Below are 20190 nucleotides of genomic sequence, written 5' to 3' on the forward strand. Positions count from 1 at the left end.
CCCTTGGTCCCCAACTCCAAATCATCTATGTAATTTGTGAACAATTGTGGGCCCAACACTGATCCCTGAGGGACACCACTAGCTACTGATTGCCAACCATAGAAACACCCATTAATCCCTACTCTTTGCTTTCTATTAATAAACCAATCCTCTATCCATGCTACTACTTTCCCCTTAATGCCATGCATCTTTATCTTATGCAGCAACCTTTTGTGTGGCACCTTGTCAAAGGCTTTCTGGAAATCCAGATATACCACATCCATTGGCTCCCCGTTATCTACCGCACTGGAAATGTCCTCAAAAAATGTCACTAAATTAGTTAGGCACGACCTACCCTTTATGAACCCATGCTGCGTCTGCCCAATGGGACAATTTCCATCCAGATGCCTCGCTATTTCTTCCTTGATGATAGATTCCAGCATCTTCCTTACTACCGAAGTTAAGCGTACTGGCCTATAATTACCCGCTTTCTGCCTACCTCCTTTTTTAAACAGTGGTGTCATGTTTGCTCATTTCCAATCCGCCGAGACCACCCCAGAGTCTAGTGAATTTTGGTAAATTATCGTCCCTAGCCATCTCTTTTAGCACTCTGGGATGCATTCCATCAGGGCCAGGAGACTTGTCTACCTTTAGCCCCATTAGCTTGCCCATCACTACCTCCTTGGTGATAACAATCCTCTCAAGGTCCTCACCTGTCATAGCCTCATTTCTATCAGTCACTGGCATGTTATTTGTGTCTTCCACTGTGAAGACCGACCCAAAAAACCTGTTCAGTTCCTCAGCCATTCCCTCATCTCCCATTATTAAATCTCCCTTCTCATCCTCTAAAGGATCAATCTTTACCGTAGCCACTCTTTTTTGCTTTATATATTTGTAGAAACTTTTACTATCTGTTTTTATATTCTGAGCAAGTTTACTCTCATAATCTATCTTACTCTTCTTTATAGTTTTTTTAGTAGCTTTCCGTTGCCCCCTAAAGATTTCCCAGTCCTCTAGTCTCCCACTAAAGTTTGCCACTTTGTATGCTTTTTCATTCAATTTGATACTCTCCCTTATTTTCTTAGATATCCATGGTCGATTTTCCCTCTTTCTACCGTCCTTCCTTTTTGTTGGTATAAACCTTTGCTGAGCACTGTGAAAAATCACTTGGAAGGTTCTCCACTGTTCATCAACTGTTTCACCATAAATTCTTTGCTCCCAGTCTACCTTAGCTAGTCCTTCTCTCATCCCATTGTAATCTCCTTTGTTTAAGCACAAAACACTAGTGTTTGATTTTACTTTCTCACCCTCCATCTGTATTTTAAATTCCACCATATTGTGATCGCTCCTTCCGAGAGGATCCCTAACTATGAGATCATGAATCAATCCTGTCTCATTACACAGGACCAGATCTAGGACCGCTTGTTCCCTCGTAGGTTCCATTACATACTGTTCTAGGAAACTATCGTGGATACATTCTATAAACTCCTCCTCAAGGCTGCCTTGACCGACCTGGTTAAATCAATCGACATGTAGATTAAAATCCCCCATGATAACTGCTGGACCATTTCTATATGCATCCGTTATTTCTTTGTTAATTACTGCCCCACCATAATGTTACTATTTGATGGCCTATAGACTACTCCTATCAGTGATTTTTTTCATCTTACTATTCCTGATTTCCACCCAAGTGGATTCAACCTTATCCTCCATAGCACCATGTCATCCCTTACTATTGCCCGGATGTCATCCTTAAATAACGGAGCTATACCACCTCCCTTACCATCCACTCTGTCTTTCCGAATAGTTTGATACCCTCGGATATTTAACTCCCAGTCGTGACCATAACCATAAACATGGTTACTACCATGTTTCAGTAATAACCACTAAATCATAGTCATTCACGATGATTTGCGCCATCAACTCATTTACCTTATTCCGAATACTACGAGCATTCAGGTAAAGTACACTTATGTTGGCTTTTTTACCTCTGTTTTGAATCTTAACACCTCGATCAGTAACCTATCCTAAGTTATATTTCCTCTTAACTTTTCTCCTAATTTTCCTTGTCATTGAACCCATATCTTCATGTAACAACCTGTAGTTGCTTACCATTAATGTTTTTACTTTCCGTTTTATTCCTTTCAGTATTACTGGGCCTATTCACTGAGCTCCCCTCAATCACTGTATCTTGTACTGTCGCCCTTTTTGATTTTTGACTATGGCTTCTCTGCCTTACACTTTCCCCCTTACTGCCTTTTGTTTCTGTCCCTGTTTTACTACCTTCCAACTTCCTGCATCGGTTCCCATCCCCCCTGCCACATTAGTTTAAACCCTCCCCAACAGTTCTAGCAAACACCCCCCCCAGGACATCTGTTCCAGTCCTGCCCAGGTGCAGACCGTCCGGTTTGTACTGGTCCCACCTCCCCCTGAACCGGTTCCAATGCCCCAGGAATTTGAATCCCTCCTTCTTGCACCATCTCCCGAGCCGCACATTCATCCTATGTATCTGACAGTCCTACTCTGACTAGCTCGTGGCACTGGTAGCAATCCTGAGATTACTCCGTCTCCATCTCCATTCCAACTCCATCTACAAGTTTGCTGACGATACGACCGTAGTGGGCCGGATCGCGAAAAACGATGAGTCCGAATACAGGAGGGAGATAGAGAGCCTAGTGGAGTGGTGTAGCGACAACAATCTCTCCCTCAATGCCAGCAAAACTAAAGAGCTGGTAATTGACTTCAGGAAGCAGAGTACTGTACACACCCCTGTCAGCATCAACGGGGCCGAGGTGGAGATGGTTAGCAGTTTCAAATTCCTAGGGGTGCACATCTCCAAAAATCTGTCCTGGTCCACCCACGTCGACGCTACCACCAAGAAAGCACAACAGCGCTTATACTTCCTCAGGAAACTAAGGAAATTCGGCATGTCCACATTGACTCTTACCAACTTTTACAGATGCACCATAGAAAGCATCCTATCAGGCTGCATCACAGCCTGGTATGGCAACTGCTCGGCCCAGGACCGCAAGAAACTTCAGAGAGTCGTGAACACCGCCCAGTCCATCACACGAACCTGCCTCCCATCCATTGACTCCATCTACACCTCCAGCTGCCTGGGGAAAGCGGGCAGCATAATCAAAGGTCCCTCCCACCCGGCTTACACTCTCTTCCAACTTCTTCCATCGGGCAGGAGATACAGAAGTCTGAGAACACGCAGGAACAGACTCAAAAACAGCTTCTTCCCCACTGTCACCAGACTCCTAAATGACCCTCTTATGGACTGACCTCATTAACACTACACCCTGTATGCTTCATCCGATGCCAGTGCTTATGTAGTTACATTGTATATGTTGTGTTGCCCTATTATGTATTTTCTTTTATTCCCTTTTCTTCTCATGTACTTAATGATCTGTTGAGCTGCTCGCAGAAAAACACTTTTTACTGTACCTCGGTACACGTGACAATAAACAAATCCAATCCAATCCAACTACCTTTGAGGTCCTACTTTTTAGTTTACCTCCTAACTCCCTGGATTCAGCTTGTAGGACCTCATCCTGTTTTTTACCTATATCGTCGGTGCCTATGTGCACCACAATAGTTGGCCAGGATGTCCTGCAGCCTCTCCGAGACATCCTTGACCTTTGCACCAGGGAGGCAACATACCATCCTGGAGTCTCGATTGCGTCCGCAGAACCGCCTATCTATTCCCCTTACGATTGAGTCCCCTATCACTATAGCCCTGCCATTCTTCTTCCTGCCCAGCTGCGCAGCAGAGCCAGCCACGGTGCCATGAACCTGGCTGCTGCTGCCTTCCCCTGGTGAACCATCTCCCTCAACAGTATCCAAAGCGGTATATCTGTTTTGCAGGGAGATGACCGCAGGGGACACCTTCCTACTCTTGCTCTGTCTTTTGGTCACCCATTTTCTATCTCCCTCAGTAACTTTCACCTGCGGTGTGACCAACTCGCTAAACGTGCTATCCACCACGTTCTCAGCATCGCGGATGCTCCAAAGTGAGTCCATCCGCAGCTCCAGAGCCGTCAAGCGGTCTAACAGGAGCTGCAACAGGACACACGTTTTGCACGTGAAGGAGCCAGGGACAGTGGACGTGTCCCTGAGCTCCCACATCGCACACGAGGAGCATGACACGGGTCTGGGATCTCCTGCCATGTCTTAAACCTTAGGTAAACTTATACAACTACAATTCCAAAAAACAAAATAAAAAATATATAAATTAGACAATGAAAAGAAAAACTACTTACCAGTGATAAAAAGCACCCCCCCCCCCCCCCCCCCCCCCAAAGCTTCGAATTTCCACCTAGATTCAAATTCCCAAACTCACTCTTGGTTGTGTCTTCTCTGGCTCACTGGGAGAACTCACTGCTGTAGAACTACTTCACGTAACAAGTTATAACAACACATATTCGAGCAGGAGTGGACTATTTGCTTCCCGCAGCCAGCCCCACCATTAATGTAGCTGATCGGTCTTAATACCTCTTTCCCACCCACAATGTCCCCGACAACCCCGGCCTTAAATATAATCAACGTTAAGAAAATCCACAGCCCTCTGGGTAGAGAATTCCAGAGATTCGCAAACCCTTTGAGTGAAGTAATCTCTCCTCATCTCAGTCCTAAATGATCAACCCCCTGTTCTAGGTTCCCCAGTCAGGGAAATAACCTGTTAAATACGCTGTCGAGCTCCTTCAGAATCTAGTAAGTTACGATGAGATCGCCCCTGATTTGTTAAACTCCAGAGAGGGACCAATCTGGTGAACCTTCACTCCACCACCTTCACTGGAGACCAAAGCGGCAGGTGTGGCCTCATCGAAGCCCAGTACAATTGTAGCAAGACATCTTTATTCTTGTGTTCCCGTCCTGTTACACTAAAGGCCAGGATACCATTTGACTTCCTAATTGCCTCCTGTCCCAGCCTTCTAACGTTCTGTATTTTCCGAGCCAGTATTATACTCCCCACATTATACTCCATCTGCCATCTTGTTGCCCATGCACCTAACGTGTCTGTATCTCTTTGTAAGCGCTTTGTGTCCTCCTTATGAACATACAAAATTGGGGCAGCACAGTAGCACAAGTGGATAGCACAGTGGCTTCACAGCGCCAGGGTCACAGGTTCGATTCCCCGCTGGGTCTCCGTCTGTGTGGAGTCTGCACTTTCTCCCTGTGTCTGCGTGGGTTTCCTCCGGGTGCTCTGGTTTCCTCCCACAGTCCAAAGATGTGCAGGTTAGGTGGATTGGCCATGATAAATTGCCCTTAGTGACCAAAAAGGATAGGAGGGGTTATTGGGTTACGGGGATAGGGTGGAAGTGAGGGCTTAAGTAATAATAATAATAATCGCTTATTGTCACAAGTAGGCTTCAATGACGTTACTGTGAAAAGCCCCTAGTCGCCACATTCCGGCACCTGTTCGGGGAGGCTGGAACAGGAATTGAACCCGCGTTGCTGGTCTTGTTCTGCATTACAAGCCAGCTGTCTTAGCCCACTGTGCGAAACCAGCCCCATCTTGTGGGTCGGTGCAGACTCGATGGGCAGAATCTGTATGCTCTGTGTTCTATACCCAAATCTCTCAACATGAATATTCATGAATCTCACGTATTTTTGCATTCTTACTACTGTGGTGAATAACTTCACAAGTCCCCACATTATACTCCATCTGCCATCTTGTAGCCCACGCACGTAACGTGTCTGTATCTCTTTGTGTCCTCTTTATGAACATACGAATTTGGAGGATGCCATTGGCCCCTGGAGTCTGCTCCTCTATTTGATAAGTTCATAGCTGATCTCAACTCCACTTTCTTGGCAGCTCCCCATAACCCTTTGACTCTATTGTCAATCAGTGTTCTAAATCAGCCTTGAAAATATTCAGTGGGAAGGGTGGCGCAGTGGGTTAGCCCTGCTGCCTCACGGCGCTGAGGTCCCAGGCTCGATCCCGGCTCTGGGTCACTGTCTGTGTGGAGTTTGCACATTCTCCCCGTGTCTGCGTGGGGTTCACTCCCCACAACCCAAAGATGTGCAGGGTAAGTGGATTGGTCACGCTAAATTGCCCCTTAATTGGGAAAAAAACGAATTGGGCACTCAAGTTTAAAAAAATATATATTCATGAGCCTGCCTCTGCAGCTCACTGGGGAAGAGACTTTCACAGACTATCGACACTGGGAAACAAAACAATCTCCTCTTCTGTGGCCTAAATGGGAGACACCTGATTTTCAAACTCTATCTATCTGGTTCAACGCTCCCTCGTAAGGGAAAGCATCCTTTCTGCATCTACCCTGCCAAGGGCCGTCAGGTCTTGTATATTTCAGAAAGATAATCTCTCGTTCTTCCGAACTCCAAATGTGATCTCATCAACTCTTGCAAAACATCCTACTTTTCCATTCCATTCTCCTGACAAAAATAACATGTAATTTGCCTTCCTAATCACTTACTGTAGAACATAGAACATATAACTGTACAGCACAGTACAGGCCCTTCGCCCCACGATGTTGTGCCGAACTAGTCTGAAACTAAAATCAAATCAACCTACTCCCAATCATTCTGGTGCACTCCTTGTGCCTATCCAATAACCGCTTGAAAGTTCCTAAAGTGTCCGACTCCACTACCATAGCTGGGATTACGTTCCACGCCCCAACCACTCTCTGAGTAAAGAACCTACCTCTGACATCCCTCCTATATCTTCCACCATGAACCTGATACTTGCACGCTAATCTTTTGTGGTTCTTGTCACGCACCCAGATCTCTTTGTATTTCACAGTTCTGTGATCTTTCTCCATTTAAATAATACGCTGATTTTCTATTCTTCCTTCCAGAGTGGACAAGTTCACATTTTCCCACATTGTACACACTCTGACAAATTTGTGGCCACTCACTCAGCCTATCCCTATATCCCTTTGCAGACTCCTCGTTCCTCCTCGCAATTGACTTCCCCACTATCTTTGTGTCATCAGCAAATTTTGCAATCAGACTTTTGTACTCTCCATCCAGGACATTGTAAATAGTTGAGGCCCCAGCACTGATCCCTGTGGCATTCCAGTAGATACAGCATGCCAACCTAAAATGACCCATTTATCCCTACTCTCTGCTTTCTGTTAGCTCACCAATTCCCTATCCATGATGATGTGTTATCCCTGACACCATGAGCTCTTATTTTGTGTGGTAACCTTTGTTGCGGCACCTTATCAAACACCTTGCATTACCACCTACCCTTACATTGCCAGCAAATCTGGATACATCACTCTCTGTCTCTTGGTCTTAATTAATTTTTATTAGTGTCACAAGTGGGCTTACATTAACACTGCAATGAAGTTACTGTGAAAATCCCCTAGTCGCCACATTCCAGCGCCTGTTGGGGTACACAGACGGAGAATTCAGAATGTCCAATTCATCTAACAGCACATCTTTCGGGACTTGTGGGAGGAAACCGGAGCACCCGGAGGAAACCCACGCAGACACAGGGAAAACGTGCAGACTCCGCACAGACAGTAACCCAAGCAGGAATCGAACCCGGGTCCCTGCCATTGTGAAGCAACAGTAGTAACCACTGTGCTACCGTGCCGCCCTTTAAGTTTTTAATAGAAATCTTAAATTGTCGTGACCCCGGCACTGACCCGGGGCAAGTTGTAGTTGTAGGAGATTCTATTATCAGGGGGATAGATAGTATCCTTTGTGAGCAGGATAAAGAGTCCCGCATGGTATGTTGCCTGCCCGGTGCTAGGGTGCGGGACATCTCTGACCGGCTTGAAAGGATACTGGAGAGGGAGGGGGAGGATCCAGTTGTTGTGGTCCATGTTGGTACCAACAACATCGGCAAGTCTAGGAAAGAGGACCAGTTTAGAGATTATAAAGAGCTAGGATTCAAATTAAAAAAACAGGTCCTCAAGGGTCATAATCTCCGGATTACTGCCCGAGCCACGTGCAAATTGGCATAGGGAGGCAAGAATAAGGGAAGTTAACACGTGGCTGAAAGAGTGGTGTGGGAAAGAGGGGTTCCTTTTCATGGGACACTGGCATCAGTTTTGGGACAGGGGGGACCTATACCGTTGGGATGGTCTCCACCTGAACCGAGCTGGGACCAGTGTTCTGGCGAAAAGAATAAATAGGGTGGTCAATAGGACTTTAAACTAAAGATTGGGGGGGAAGGGAAAGTCAGGGAACCAAGAGGTGAAGTAATCAGTGGGAAGCGTAGCTGCTTAGGAATACAAAAAAGCACGAAAAGACAAAACTCAGGAGAGGTTACGATAGTCCCCATCCCACAAAATATGACAGTGTATGGAAAGGCTCAGTAAACCAAGGTCCACCACACTAAGAAAACAAAAAGGGACGGTCAATAGAGAATTAAAGGTGCTATATTTAAATGCGCGCAGTGTACGGAACAAGGTAGATGAGCTTGTGGCCCAGATTGTGACTGGCAGGTATGATGTGGTAGGCATCACCGAGACGTGGTTGCAGGGGGTTCAAGACTGGCATTTAAACATCCAGGGATTCACAACCGATCGAAAAGACAGGGAGGTGGGCAGAGGGGGCGGGGTTGCCTTGTTAATTAGGAATGAAATTAAATCAATAGCACTAAATGACATAGGGTCAGATGATGTGGAGTCTGTGTGGGTAGAGTTGAGGAACCACAAAGGCAAAAAAACCATAATGGGAGTTATGTACAGGCCTCCTAACAGTGGTCAGGACCGGGGGCACAAAATGCACCACGAAATAGAAAGTGCATGTCAGAAAGCCAAGGTCACAGTGATCATGGGGGACTTCAATATGCAGGTGGACTGGGCAAATAATGCTGCCAGTGGACCCAAGGAAAGGGAATTCATTGAATGTTTACAGGAGGGCTTTTTAGAACAGCTTGTGATGGAGCCCACGAGTGAACTGGCCATTCTGGACTTAGTGTTATGTAATGAGCCAGACTTGATTAAAGATCTTAAAGTAAGGGAGCACTTAGGAGGCAGTGATCATAATATGGTAGAATTCAATCTCCAATTTGAAAGAAAGAAGGTAGAATCAGATGTAAAGGTGTTACAGTTAAATAAAGGTAACTACAGGGGCATGAGGGAGGAACTGACGAAAATTGACTGGGAGCAGAGCCTAGTGGGAAAGACAGTAGAACAGCAATGGCAGGAGTTTCTGGGAGTAATTGAGGACACATTACAGAGGTTCATCCCAAAGAAGAGAAAGGTTATCAGAGGGGGGATTAGGCAGCCATGGCTGACAAAGGAAGTTAGGGAATGCATCAAAGCAAAAGAGAAAGCCTATAATGTGGCAAAGAGTAGTGGGAAGTCAGAAGATTGGGAAGGCTACAAAAACAAACCGAGGATAACAAAGAGAGAAATAAGGAAAGAGAGGATCAAATATGAAGGTAGGCTAACCAGTAACATTAGGAATGATAGTAAAAGTTTCTTTAAATACATTAAAAACAAACGGGAGGCAAAAGTTGACATTGGGCCGCTCCAAAATGATGCTGGTAATTTTGTGATGGGAAACAAGGAAATAGCTGAGGAACTAAATAAGTACTTTGCTTCAGTCTTCACAGTAGAAGACATGAGTAATATCCCACCAATTCCGGAGAGTCAGGGGGCAGAGTTGAATATGGTAGCCATCACAAAGGAGAAAGTGCTAGAGAAACTAAGAGGTCTAAAAATTGATAAATCTCCGGGCCCAGATGGACTACATCCTAGAGTTCTAAAGGAGATAGCTGAAGAAATAGTGGAGGCATTAGTTATGATCTTTCAAAAGTCACTGGAGTCCGGGAAAGTCCCAGAGGATTGGAAAATCGCTGTTGTAACCCCCCTATTCAAGAAGGGAACAAGGAAAAAGATGGAAAATTATAGGCCAATTAGCCTAACCTCGGTTGTTGGCAAGATTCTAGAATCCATTGTTAAGGATGAGATTTCTAAATTCTTGGAAGTGCAGGGTCGGATTAGGACAAGTCAGCATGGATTTAGTAAGGGGAGGTCGTGCCTGACAAACCTGTTAGAGTTCTTTGAAGAGATAACAAATAGGTTAGACCAAGGAGAGCCAATGGATGTTATCTATCTTGGCTTCCAAAAGGCCTTTGATAAGGTACCTCACGGGAGACTGCTGAGTAAAATAAGGGCCCATGGTATTCGAGGCAAGGTACTAACATGGATTGACGATTGGCTGTCAGGCAGAAGGCAGAGAGTTGGGATAAAAGGTTCTTTTTCGGAATGGCAACCGGTGACGAGTGGTATCCCGCAGGGTTCAGTGTTGGGGCCACAGCTGTTCTCTTTATATATTAACGATCTAGATGACGGGACTGGGGGCATTCTGGCTAAGTTTGCCGATGATACAAAGATAGGTGGAGGGGCAGGTAGTATGGAGGAGGTGGGGAGGCTGCAGAAAGATTTAGACAGTTTAGGAGAGTGGTCCAAGAAATGGCTGATGAAATTCAACGTGGGCAAGTGCGAGGTCTTGCACTTTGGAAAAAAGAATAGAGGCATGGACTATTTTCTAAACGGTGACAAAATTCATAATGCTGAAGTGCAAAGGGACTTGGGAGTCCTAGTCCAGGATTCTCTAAAGGTAAACTTGCAGGTTGAGTCCGTAATTAAGAAAGCAAATGCAATGTTGTCACTTATCTCAAGAGGCTTGGAATATAAAAGCAGGGATGTACTTCTGAAGCTTTATAAAGCATTAGTTAGGCCCCATTTAGAATACTGTGAGCAATTTTGGGCCCCACACCTCAGGAAGGACATAGTGTCACTGGAGCGGGTCCAGCAGAGATTCACACGGATGATCCCAGGAATGGTAGGCCTAACATACGATGAACGTCTGAGGATCCTGGGATTATATTCATTGGAGTTTAGGAGGTTGAGGGGAGATCTAATAGAAACTTACAAGATAATGAATGGCTTAGATAGGGTGGATGTAGCGAAGTTGTTTCCATTAGCAGGGGAGACTAGGACCCGGGGGCATAGCCTCAGAATAAAAGGGAGTCACTTTAGAACAGAGATGAGGAGAAATGTCTTCAGCCAGAGAGTGGTGGGTCTGTGGAATTCATTGCCACAGAGGGTGGTGGAGGCCGGGACGTTGAGTGTCTTTAAGACAGAAGTTGATAAATTCTTGATTTCTCGAATTAAGGGCTATGGCGAGAGAGCGGGTAAATGGAGTTGAAATCAGCCATGATTGAATGGCGGAGTGGACTCGATGGGCCGAATGGCCTTACTTCCGCTCCTATGTCTTATGGTCTAATGGACCCTGTGGTAGTCCAATAATTATATCCTGCCAACTTGCAAATGCCTCATTTATCCTTCCTTTCTGTTTGTTAACCAGTTTTCCACCTGTGCAAATCTGGGCAACGAGTGACTGAAGGACAAAAGTAAAATATTGTGGAGGCAGCAAATCTGAAATTTAGAGGAAATGCTGGAAATTCTCAGCATCTCGGGCAGCATTCGTGGTGAGAGAGGAATTGAGTTAACATTTCTGCTGTGGGTCCAGTGCTGGTCGTCTCCATGTTCGAAGTGTTTGCACCAGTTTTTGTTTTTAATTTGGATTCATATCAGGATACTACTTTCAGCATTTGACCCAATACAAAGATTTTGCACACTCCGCACTTTTTTGCTGAAACTGCAGGACCATAGAAGACACACCAGTACCATTACTAAGACCGTAGTATTATTGATAGAAGTCTAGTACTATCGTGGATCACTTTTCCTGTGTCTTGCTACCATACTTTTTTGTCTGAGTTGTTTATTTAACTAAGTTCTATCAATTTCCTCTCGGCCTCTGTATAAAGCACCTCTTACCTAGGTTGATTTTTATTGCAGAGTTCTGCTGTGATGTACCTCGCTATTACACTAATTTGTGATAGTTTCTTACGCAGGATAACAAGACCAAGACCTGGCCTCCGAAGGCCCCCTGGCAACACTCCGCATCCCTCACCAACACAATGCCCAATCCTGGGACCTCGCTGTATCAGATGACTAACCCAGTCAGCCAGTGGAATGATTCCATGCAGATCCTCCAGTCGCCCGTGTGGTCAACAGCCGGTGACAACACTCCTTCTACAGGAATCTCTTCCAACTTTTCCTACACGCAACAACAACAGTCCCAACAGCAGCAGCAAGCTTCCCAGCACAAAACAATGAACAAGGGCTTCAAATCCTACCCCATCAAGCAGGAGCGGAGACAGTCCTATCTCCACCAATACTAAGTGTTTGGAAGTGACTTTAAAAAGGGTTCTGTATTCTAGTGAATAGTCCCACTATTTGTAAATGCTGTGAGTGAGGTAGCCCTGCCACCTAATTGTCTCCGTTGATCCTTGTTGGTGTGCTCTGCACTTCCCAGCTGCTGATTTGCACCAACCCAGAAGAAGACAGATTGTCACATCTGTATCTGGTTGTCAGACCACCCTCTAGTTGTGCTGCCAGTGGGGCAGTGCTGTCCATTCACAATGGCATGGAGTCAGAAGTTGGCAGTGTGATTCAGTGGGGGACGTACCTGCTCCCTTGCTGCCTTCAGTCAGTGTGTTGAGATTTTGTACTCTGAGCCAGGCCATTGGCTGATGGGCTGCCGGTTACCCCGAGCCCAGCTGCCGGGCCCCATTGCTGGGGAGCCTGATGCATTGGGAAGGGTGCACAGAGCTGTGAGACGTATCAGCTGCCTGCCAGCTCCAGGAGGGAATGGGAGAGAATCTAAATCCATGAAGCTGCCGGTGTAGCACATTTGCTGAACACAACTAGAACGAGGTTAAGAATTACAGCCGTTCTGATTGCTGGTCTGAATACCTGCCATTTCTGCCATTATCTGATTCCCGGCTGCAATGGTTGTGGTTACAGTCTGGACCCTTTTCAAACCAGTAGGCGTGACATTGAGTTACCCCAGTGTTGGTGGATGAAAGCATAAAATCATTGAAACATGTCCCTTAGACCTCCACTGATAGAATAAAATAAATAAAAAGTCCATTTTACAGCAAGGACATTTGGGGTAGGTACTGTTATCCCCCCCCCCTTGCAGCATTTCGACTGCTCATTAGGGTACATTTCCTTTAAAGAGTAGCTTAATCTTTGTAATGTCGTGGTGTAGTTGCTGGTTTAATGTACTGAAGTTTTGAGTTTTTCCACTTTCTCAGTTTTGAGCTATTCAGCCTGTCTTTTTTGTAAGCTGACTGACAGACACAGTGAGATGTCCCTGTGCACTAACATTGTGTTACCCGGGGGTATGGGGGAAACTGAATTGGTGGTAATACCTTGCATCTATTACTGAAACTCTTACCAAGGGAGTGAACCCTGTATCGCTGACTATGCTTGAATACAGTTGTATCAATGACATTGGGGGGGGAATCAAAAGTTAAACTAAAAATCATTATTTAAATATAAGAGCTGCTCAAACTGTTTTATAGTTTGTATCAAGAAAAAAACATTGAAAAAAATCATCTATATAATTTTTTGTACCTTTTTTATTTTTATAAACGAACCAGTGACGTTTTCGGGAGGGAATCTTGTAGTCATCGCGAAACGTGACAGACTGACCCCCACATCCCGAAGATGGGAGCTTCCGTTACAATGAGCACCTCGGCTGACCTCCACACCCCCCTCCGATGATTTGTGGTTCGTAGGGGCATTGTATTGGTCAGTTGTTGGCTTCTGGGTGTCAGGGGGAGGGTTTAAAAAAAAGCTTGGGCACCCGGCACAAACTTACTTGGTCAGGTAAACCTTTTTTTTTACAAAAGTACCATTTGCCACCCCTCATATTAATCTCTGCCTCTCTCTTATATAATCTCATTCACTCGCGCGCTCTGTCTCTTGCGCGCTCTGTCTCTTGCGCGCTCTGTCTCTTGCGCGCTCTGTCTCTTGCGCGCTCTGTCTCTTGCGCGCTCTGTCTCTTGCGCGCTCTGTCTCTTGCGCGCTCTGTCTCTTGCGCGCTCTGTCTCTTGCGCGCTCTGTCTCTTGCGCGCTCTGTCTCTTGCGCGCTCTGTCTCTTGCGCGCTCTGTCTCTTGCGCGCTCTGTCTCTTGCGCGCTCTGTCTCTTGCGCGCTCTGTCTCTTGCGCGCTCTGTCTCTTGCGCGCTCTGTCTCTTGCGCGCTCTGTCTCTTGCGCGCTCTGTCTCTTGCGCGCTCTGTCTCTTGCGCGCTCTGTCTCTTGCGCGCTCTGTCTCTTGCGCGCTCTGTCTCTTGCGCGCTCTGTCTCTTGCGCGCTCTGTCTCTTGCGCGCTCTGTCTCTTGCGCGCTCTGTCTCTTGCGCGCTCTGTCTCTTGCGCGCTCTGTCTCTTGCGCGCTCTGTCTCTTGCGCGCGCTGTCTCTTGCGCGCGCTGTCTCTTGCGCGCTCTGTCTCTTGCGCGCTCTGTCTCTTGCGCGCTCTGTCTCTTGCGCGCTCTGTCTCTTGCGCGCTCTGTCTCTTGCGCGCTCTGTCTCTTGCGCGCTCTGTCTCTTGCGCGCTCTGTCTCTTGCGCGCTCTGTCTCTTGCGCGCTCTGTCTCTTGCGCGCTCTGTCTCTTGCGCGCTCTGTCTCTTGCGCGCTCTGTCTCTTGCGCGCTCTGTCTCTTGCGCATTCTGTCTCTTGCGCGCTCTGTCTCTTGCGCGCTCTCTCACTCTCGCGAGCTCTCTGTCTCTCTCGCGAGCTCTCTGTCTCTCTCGCGCGCTCTCTGTCTCTCTCGCGCGCTCTCTGTCTCTCTCGCGCGCTCTCTGTCTCTCTCGCGCGCTCTCTGTCTCTCTCGCGCGCTCTCTGTCTCTCTCGCGCGCTCTCTGTCTCTCTCGCGCGCTCTCTGTCTCTCTCGCGCGCTCTCTGTCTCTCTCGCGCGCTCTCTGTCTCTCTCGCGCGCTCTCTGTCTCTCTCGCGCGCTCTCTGTCTCTCTCGCGCGCTCTCTGTCTCTCTCGCGCGCTCTCTGTCTCTCTCGCGCGCTCTCTGTCTCTCTCGCGCGCTCTCTGTCTCTCTCGCGCGCTCTCTGTCTCTCTCGCGCGCTCTCTGTCTCTCTCGCGCGCTCTCTGTCTCTCTCGCGCGCTCTCTGTCTCTCTCGCGCGCTCTCTGTCTCTCTCGCGCGCTGTCTCTGTCTCTCCCGCGCGCTGTCTCTGTCTCTCCCGCGCGCTGTCTCTGTCTCTCCCGCGCGCTCTCTGTCTCTCCCGCGCGCTCTCTGTCTCTCCCGCGCGCTCTCTGTCTCTCCCGCGCGCTCTCTGTCTCTCCCGCGCGCTCTCTGTCTCTCCCGCGCGCTCTCTGTCTCTCCCGCGCGCTCTCTGTCTCTCCCGCGCGCTCTCTGTCTCTCCCGCGCGCTCTCTGTCTCTCCCGCGCGCTCTCTGTCTCTCCCGCGCGCTCTCTGTCTCTCCCGCGCGCTCTCTGTCTCTCCCGCGCGCTCTCTGTCTCTCCCGCGCGCTCTCTGTCTCTCCCGCGCGCTCTCTGTCTCTCCCGCGCGCTCTCTGTCTCTCCCGCGCGCTCTCTGTCTCTCCCGCGCGCGCTCCTCGTACCTGGCATGTGTTCTCTCTCTTGCACATTCTTTCTCTCACACGTTCTCCGTGTCTCTCTGTCTCTCTCTCTCGCACACTCTTCGTCTATCTTTCGCTTGCTCACTCGGTCTTTCTCTTGCATGTTCTCTCTCTCGTGTTCGCTGTCACGCTCCATTTATTTCTATCTCTCTTTCGCTCTCCTATGAATGCTCTACAAAAGGTCATGGAAGGATTTGATGTTCTTTTCAGCTGGTCTAGCAACCAGCCAATGAAATACACCGCCTTAGAGTTTCCAAATTCTGCCTTTCTGACAAGTGTGGCACTGTTACAGCCCTGGATTGAAATGTCCTACAGTCTGATCTCAGCTGGGTGTCATCTCCAAGCATTTGCTGTTTCACTTCACTTGTCAATGAGTTGCTCAGTTAGTGATTGGCTATCCTTTTCCTCCCAGAACCTGCTCTTCCTCGTCAGGTATATGAATTTCTCCAACCCTCCAGAATGGGAAATCTGTGCCTGACCTGCCTCCCACCATCACCCCGGTGGAGCCTACTGGGGGGAGAGGGTAATTGGTTGGAGAGGAAAGGAATCGGATTGGTTTGGGTTTGTTGGGAAGATACCTCCTGCAGATCCAAATTCAGAAGTAAAAATTGAAAATGTAGAAACATGATATAAATGTATATAAACAGCCGTACGGAAGACGATATTGACACTTTGGGGTTTACACCCTTTGATAGGGGATTTGAAGCCAGATTTAGAGCTGCTTTAGATAATACTTTGAGGCTGTTACCAGATACAGGGACTATGGAAAATCTGTGTTAAAAATCTTACATGCACTTTCTGCCACCTTTTTTCCATTATAAATTTATACTTCAACACCTATGATGGGTTTTTCCTAAGTAAATGTGTGTCACACTGTAACTACATCTCCTGGGGAAACGCCACCAATGGTGACAATGGGACTATAATTACAGTCTGACTCTGCCCATTGTAAATGTTGGCCGAGGAAATAATAATGGAAATATATAAAAATAAGGACAGTGTGACTGTGAAATAGGGACTGACTTCTACCCACACGTTGGTCACATGTGGCCACAGTCTGAATTACTCTCATCCCCTCTCACCTCGTTTCAGATTAAGGCAGCAGTGTGGTCTTTATTCTCTCGGATGAAGTGCCATATAGGAAGTCAGATTTTTAAACTTTAAAAGATTTTCTGTTGGTTTTTAAAAAAAAAATAAAAATTGCATCTGTCCGATACTGGACAAATTAGACTTTTTGTGCTGATGGTAGGATTGAAAACAATGTTTTGAAGTGCTCCTGCAGTTTCCTGTTTGTAAAAGTGAATTCACACATTGCTAGTGTCTTGCTGTTGATATATTGTAACTGCATTCACTGCCCAGCTACTGGGACCCCTCTTGTTGTTCAAAACTTGATCTTACAATTCCTTCAACAAACATCACAGGAAGCTGGGACGAGGACACTTGATTTTGTTTAGCTGTGTAACTGAGGAGTATGGTTTTGGACGGGGAGGGGCGGGGGAGATGGAGGGCGGTGCGATTGGTTGTGCTTGACTGAATAATTTCACAAGAGATCTTGCAGAAGTTTGCAATTTCAGCAACAGTTTGAGCTGAAGGTTGATTTTAAATTAAATTCTGCAACCAACCCGCAACCTCTGTTCCCACCCACTAATGCAACGTTTCTTCAAAAAGTTTTTTTCAAAAAGTTTCATTCATTCGTGTCGCATGCGGTGAGCTGGGTGATACCTGTGGTTGTACCTGCCCCCGAGCTGTGGTCATCCTTCAAACGCCAACCTACCTACACCTGATAAAAACTACCAACCGTGAAGAACTGCTTGCTTTGGATTTTATTCTTTACACATGCATGCCCACGCAGTATATTAAAAATAAATCATCGTAAAGAAATTGGGGTGACCAACATTTAGCATTCCTGCTTGATGGCGTCCTTACACGTGTACCCTTTTTAAAATTGCCTCTTACTCTTCGAACCCCTTGGCTGACCACGCACCCGGTAACTGACCTACACATTTAATGTCACCACCATAGCGTGGTTGGAAAACTGCATGGCTCCCCCTCTCTCTCACTGTCCCTGACTGGGGAAGTGTCAGACCCTCAGTGTTGCCATTTCCGTTCCCGGAAGATTTTCCAGATGACCAACTGCCCCGCCTGATCAAACCATCTTGTTTCCCACTTTTTCCAATATGGTTATAAAACTCTTAGAAGTAAATGAGAAAATCACATCCACACGGCCATTTTTTAAAACACCTGATTTCCCTTTTTACCGCCCCCCCCCCCCCCCGGGTTTTCAGTCAAAGCTGTGTACAGGAGATTAACTCTGGTGGGTTTTTGGCAACCCTAAATGCGGAACTCTGACAAGTTACATCCCCACCTTCAAGACCTCTTGAGGCAATTGTGTGCCAATGATAGAAGTATATCGTTTGGGATATTCACCTTCCTCGGTCCAGTGTCCCTCAGTGGTGACTGATTGTGTGTGTGTGTGTGTGCGTGTGAGTGAATTGAAGTTGGAACCCAATCTGCAATGAAGGTAGCAGAGAAATGTCCAATGTAGTCCTGTCGAGCTAGTTTTGATAATTCTTTTACACAATTGTCATTTTTGATTGGCTTGTATTGTGTTAATGATTTGACTCCTCCAATTGGAGAGTCTAACAGATCTCCACTTAAAAAAAAACTTAATATTTGTGTAAATGCATCAACAGTATTAATCTTATTTTTGTATTTCCTAAAACATAATACCATCACTGTATATTTTAAAATATGTAAGTAAAGATGGGTTTTAAAAGTGCATTTGACTAATTTGGTAAACTGTTCTAATGAAGGTGGTGGTCAGGAGAGTGGCGAGTCCACTTTTTCTATTGAACACCTCTTACCTCCTGGTGCTATAAACTGCAGAACACTGAGAAGATGGGCACCAGTTCCGGTTTGAATGCAGTGTGTTGGTGGGGCTGTTGTACCCTCGTGGTCAAAGGGCTCGGTTTTCAAACACAGGATATCAAATTGCGTTCACCCAAGGTTTTGACAACTCGCGTCGATGACCGGTGCCGAGTGTTTTAAAAAAACAAAAAACGTTCTCAAATAAATCTGCCAAACGAACCCTGCTTTCTGTATAAATAAACAGCTGGTCTGCCTGCATTTTGTTCACGTAAAATTAGACTTTAGTTGTTGCAGAACTGAAAAGATGAGACTCCCTAATTCTTTCCTGGGATGTGGATGTTGGGATCAGGACCTGCCTTTGTCCCCCATCTCTAACTGCCCTGTGAAAGTAGTGGTGAGCTGAATGTGTCACATCAATGTTGGAAGAGAAATACCTGGGAGGGTTTAATATTGTTAACAAATTGGAGGCCCTTATGTTTTTGCTTTGAAGACGGTTCATCTGGGAGCTAACCATTGGAGGCACCTTTGGATATCCTTAAGTGTCAGGTTTGATGCCGTGAGACACATTGGTGGTGAGAACTGAGCGAGAGTTACTTTTGATATTGTAAACAAGGGCCCAATGAGATACCAGTGTGTCTCCTGGTTGAGTCTCTGTAGTGGCACCCTACACCCAACTGGGTGTGAAGATTTGACCCGTTACCCGAGGGAGATGTTTATTGAATAGATCGGTCTTTCCTTCGGGACATGTGTTAAATAGGGAGGGAGCGACGGGTCCACTATTTTATTTAGTCAATGCCAGCTGCCCTCTGCCTGCTACATAATGTGTAAAAATTGCTAAACCCTTGGATACTCTGTTAAAAGTGTGGGACTCGACCTGCTCAGTTGTACTGGAGCTGTAAATGTCGATGGCATATCCACCCCATAGCCAACATCTGTGCCAGATGTCAGCAGTGGCCCCTATCATTCCCAGGTGTATCTGTTCTAACGTAGGGCAGAATGAGAATGCTCGGTGTGTGTGTGGACTAACACTGTGTGTTTTAATTATGGTGTGGGTAGTGAACAGTGCCTGACGAACCTTGCCCCCCCGCTCAAGTTAAGGGACAGAGTAGCATGTCGATCCTTTCTGTTTTCTCTCGCCCTCTCCTTCTTGACCCTTTGAATCTGAGGGCTGTGATGGTGTCTAGGGGAATCCTGCAGTATTCTCTCTCCCTCGTCGATGTTCCTGCCACAAGTTGCTATGAGCAAAGGGCCCAGGGCAGCTCATCCACCCTGATGTGTTCACTTGAAGTTGAGAGTCAAAGCAGAAACATTTGAAACTGCAATTGTAATTTTTTTTGTATTTCATCATTTAAGCTTATATAATTAAATTTGCTTTATTAAAGATACACATTTACCATTTCTTTTTTAAACTTAGTTTCTGTTGATTTTTTAGATTTGGTTTGCCTCACAACCTGTTTCTATTGTCTATATTTATTGCCTTCATCACTGGCCCGCCCTGCACAGCATCTTCACAATGGGTTACAGCGGTTCAAGAAGGCAGCTCAGAGCCACTTTCTGAAGGGTATTTTGGGCTGGCTGGATCCCTTGCCTTGCAATGTCCTGAGAATTCATTTTTTGTATATAGTGATGCAATACGTGTATTGATACAGTGTCGTTCGAGACTTCCCTTGGGACCTCCCTTAGGACTTCCCTAAGCACTACATGGACAGAAGTGCAGTCGCTGTTGTACGGTAAGAAATGTCTCAGCCAATTGTGCATAGGAAGCCTCCACAAATAATAACGTCATAAATGACCACATCATCTGTTTTTGGGTATTGATTGAGAGATAACTGAAAAATAGGAACAGGCGGAGGCCATTCAGCCCCTCGATCCTATTGTGCTATTCAACTCGATCATTGC

The 20190-nt window shown here is 46.5% G+C and overlaps 1 protein-coding gene across 4 annotated transcripts in view; it reads left to right on the top strand.

The window, feature by feature from the left end:
• Window positions 1–13328, top strand: part of garre1 (granule associated Rac and RHOG effector 1) — a 210029-nt gene extending 196701 nt beyond the window's left edge. For 3 of the 4 annotated variants that reach the window (XM_072517783.1, XM_072517784.1, XM_072517786.1), the window contains one exon: window positions 11822–13328. In XM_072517783.1, the coding sequence (XP_072373884.1) occupies window positions 11822–12163 (342 nt within the window). In that variant the 3' untranslated portion in view covers window positions 12164–13328. The remainder of the gene's footprint in view (window positions 1–11821) is intronic. The other variant, XM_072517785.1, reaches the window with a different exon arrangement.
• Window positions 13329–20190: the final 6862 nt, after the last annotated feature.

The sequence above is a fragment of the Scyliorhinus torazame genome, chromosome 10 (assembly GCF_047496885.1).
Source record: "Scyliorhinus torazame isolate Kashiwa2021f chromosome 10, sScyTor2.1, whole genome shotgun sequence".
Lineage (NCBI taxonomy): Eukaryota > Metazoa > Chordata > Chondrichthyes > Carcharhiniformes > Scyliorhinidae > Scyliorhinus > Scyliorhinus torazame.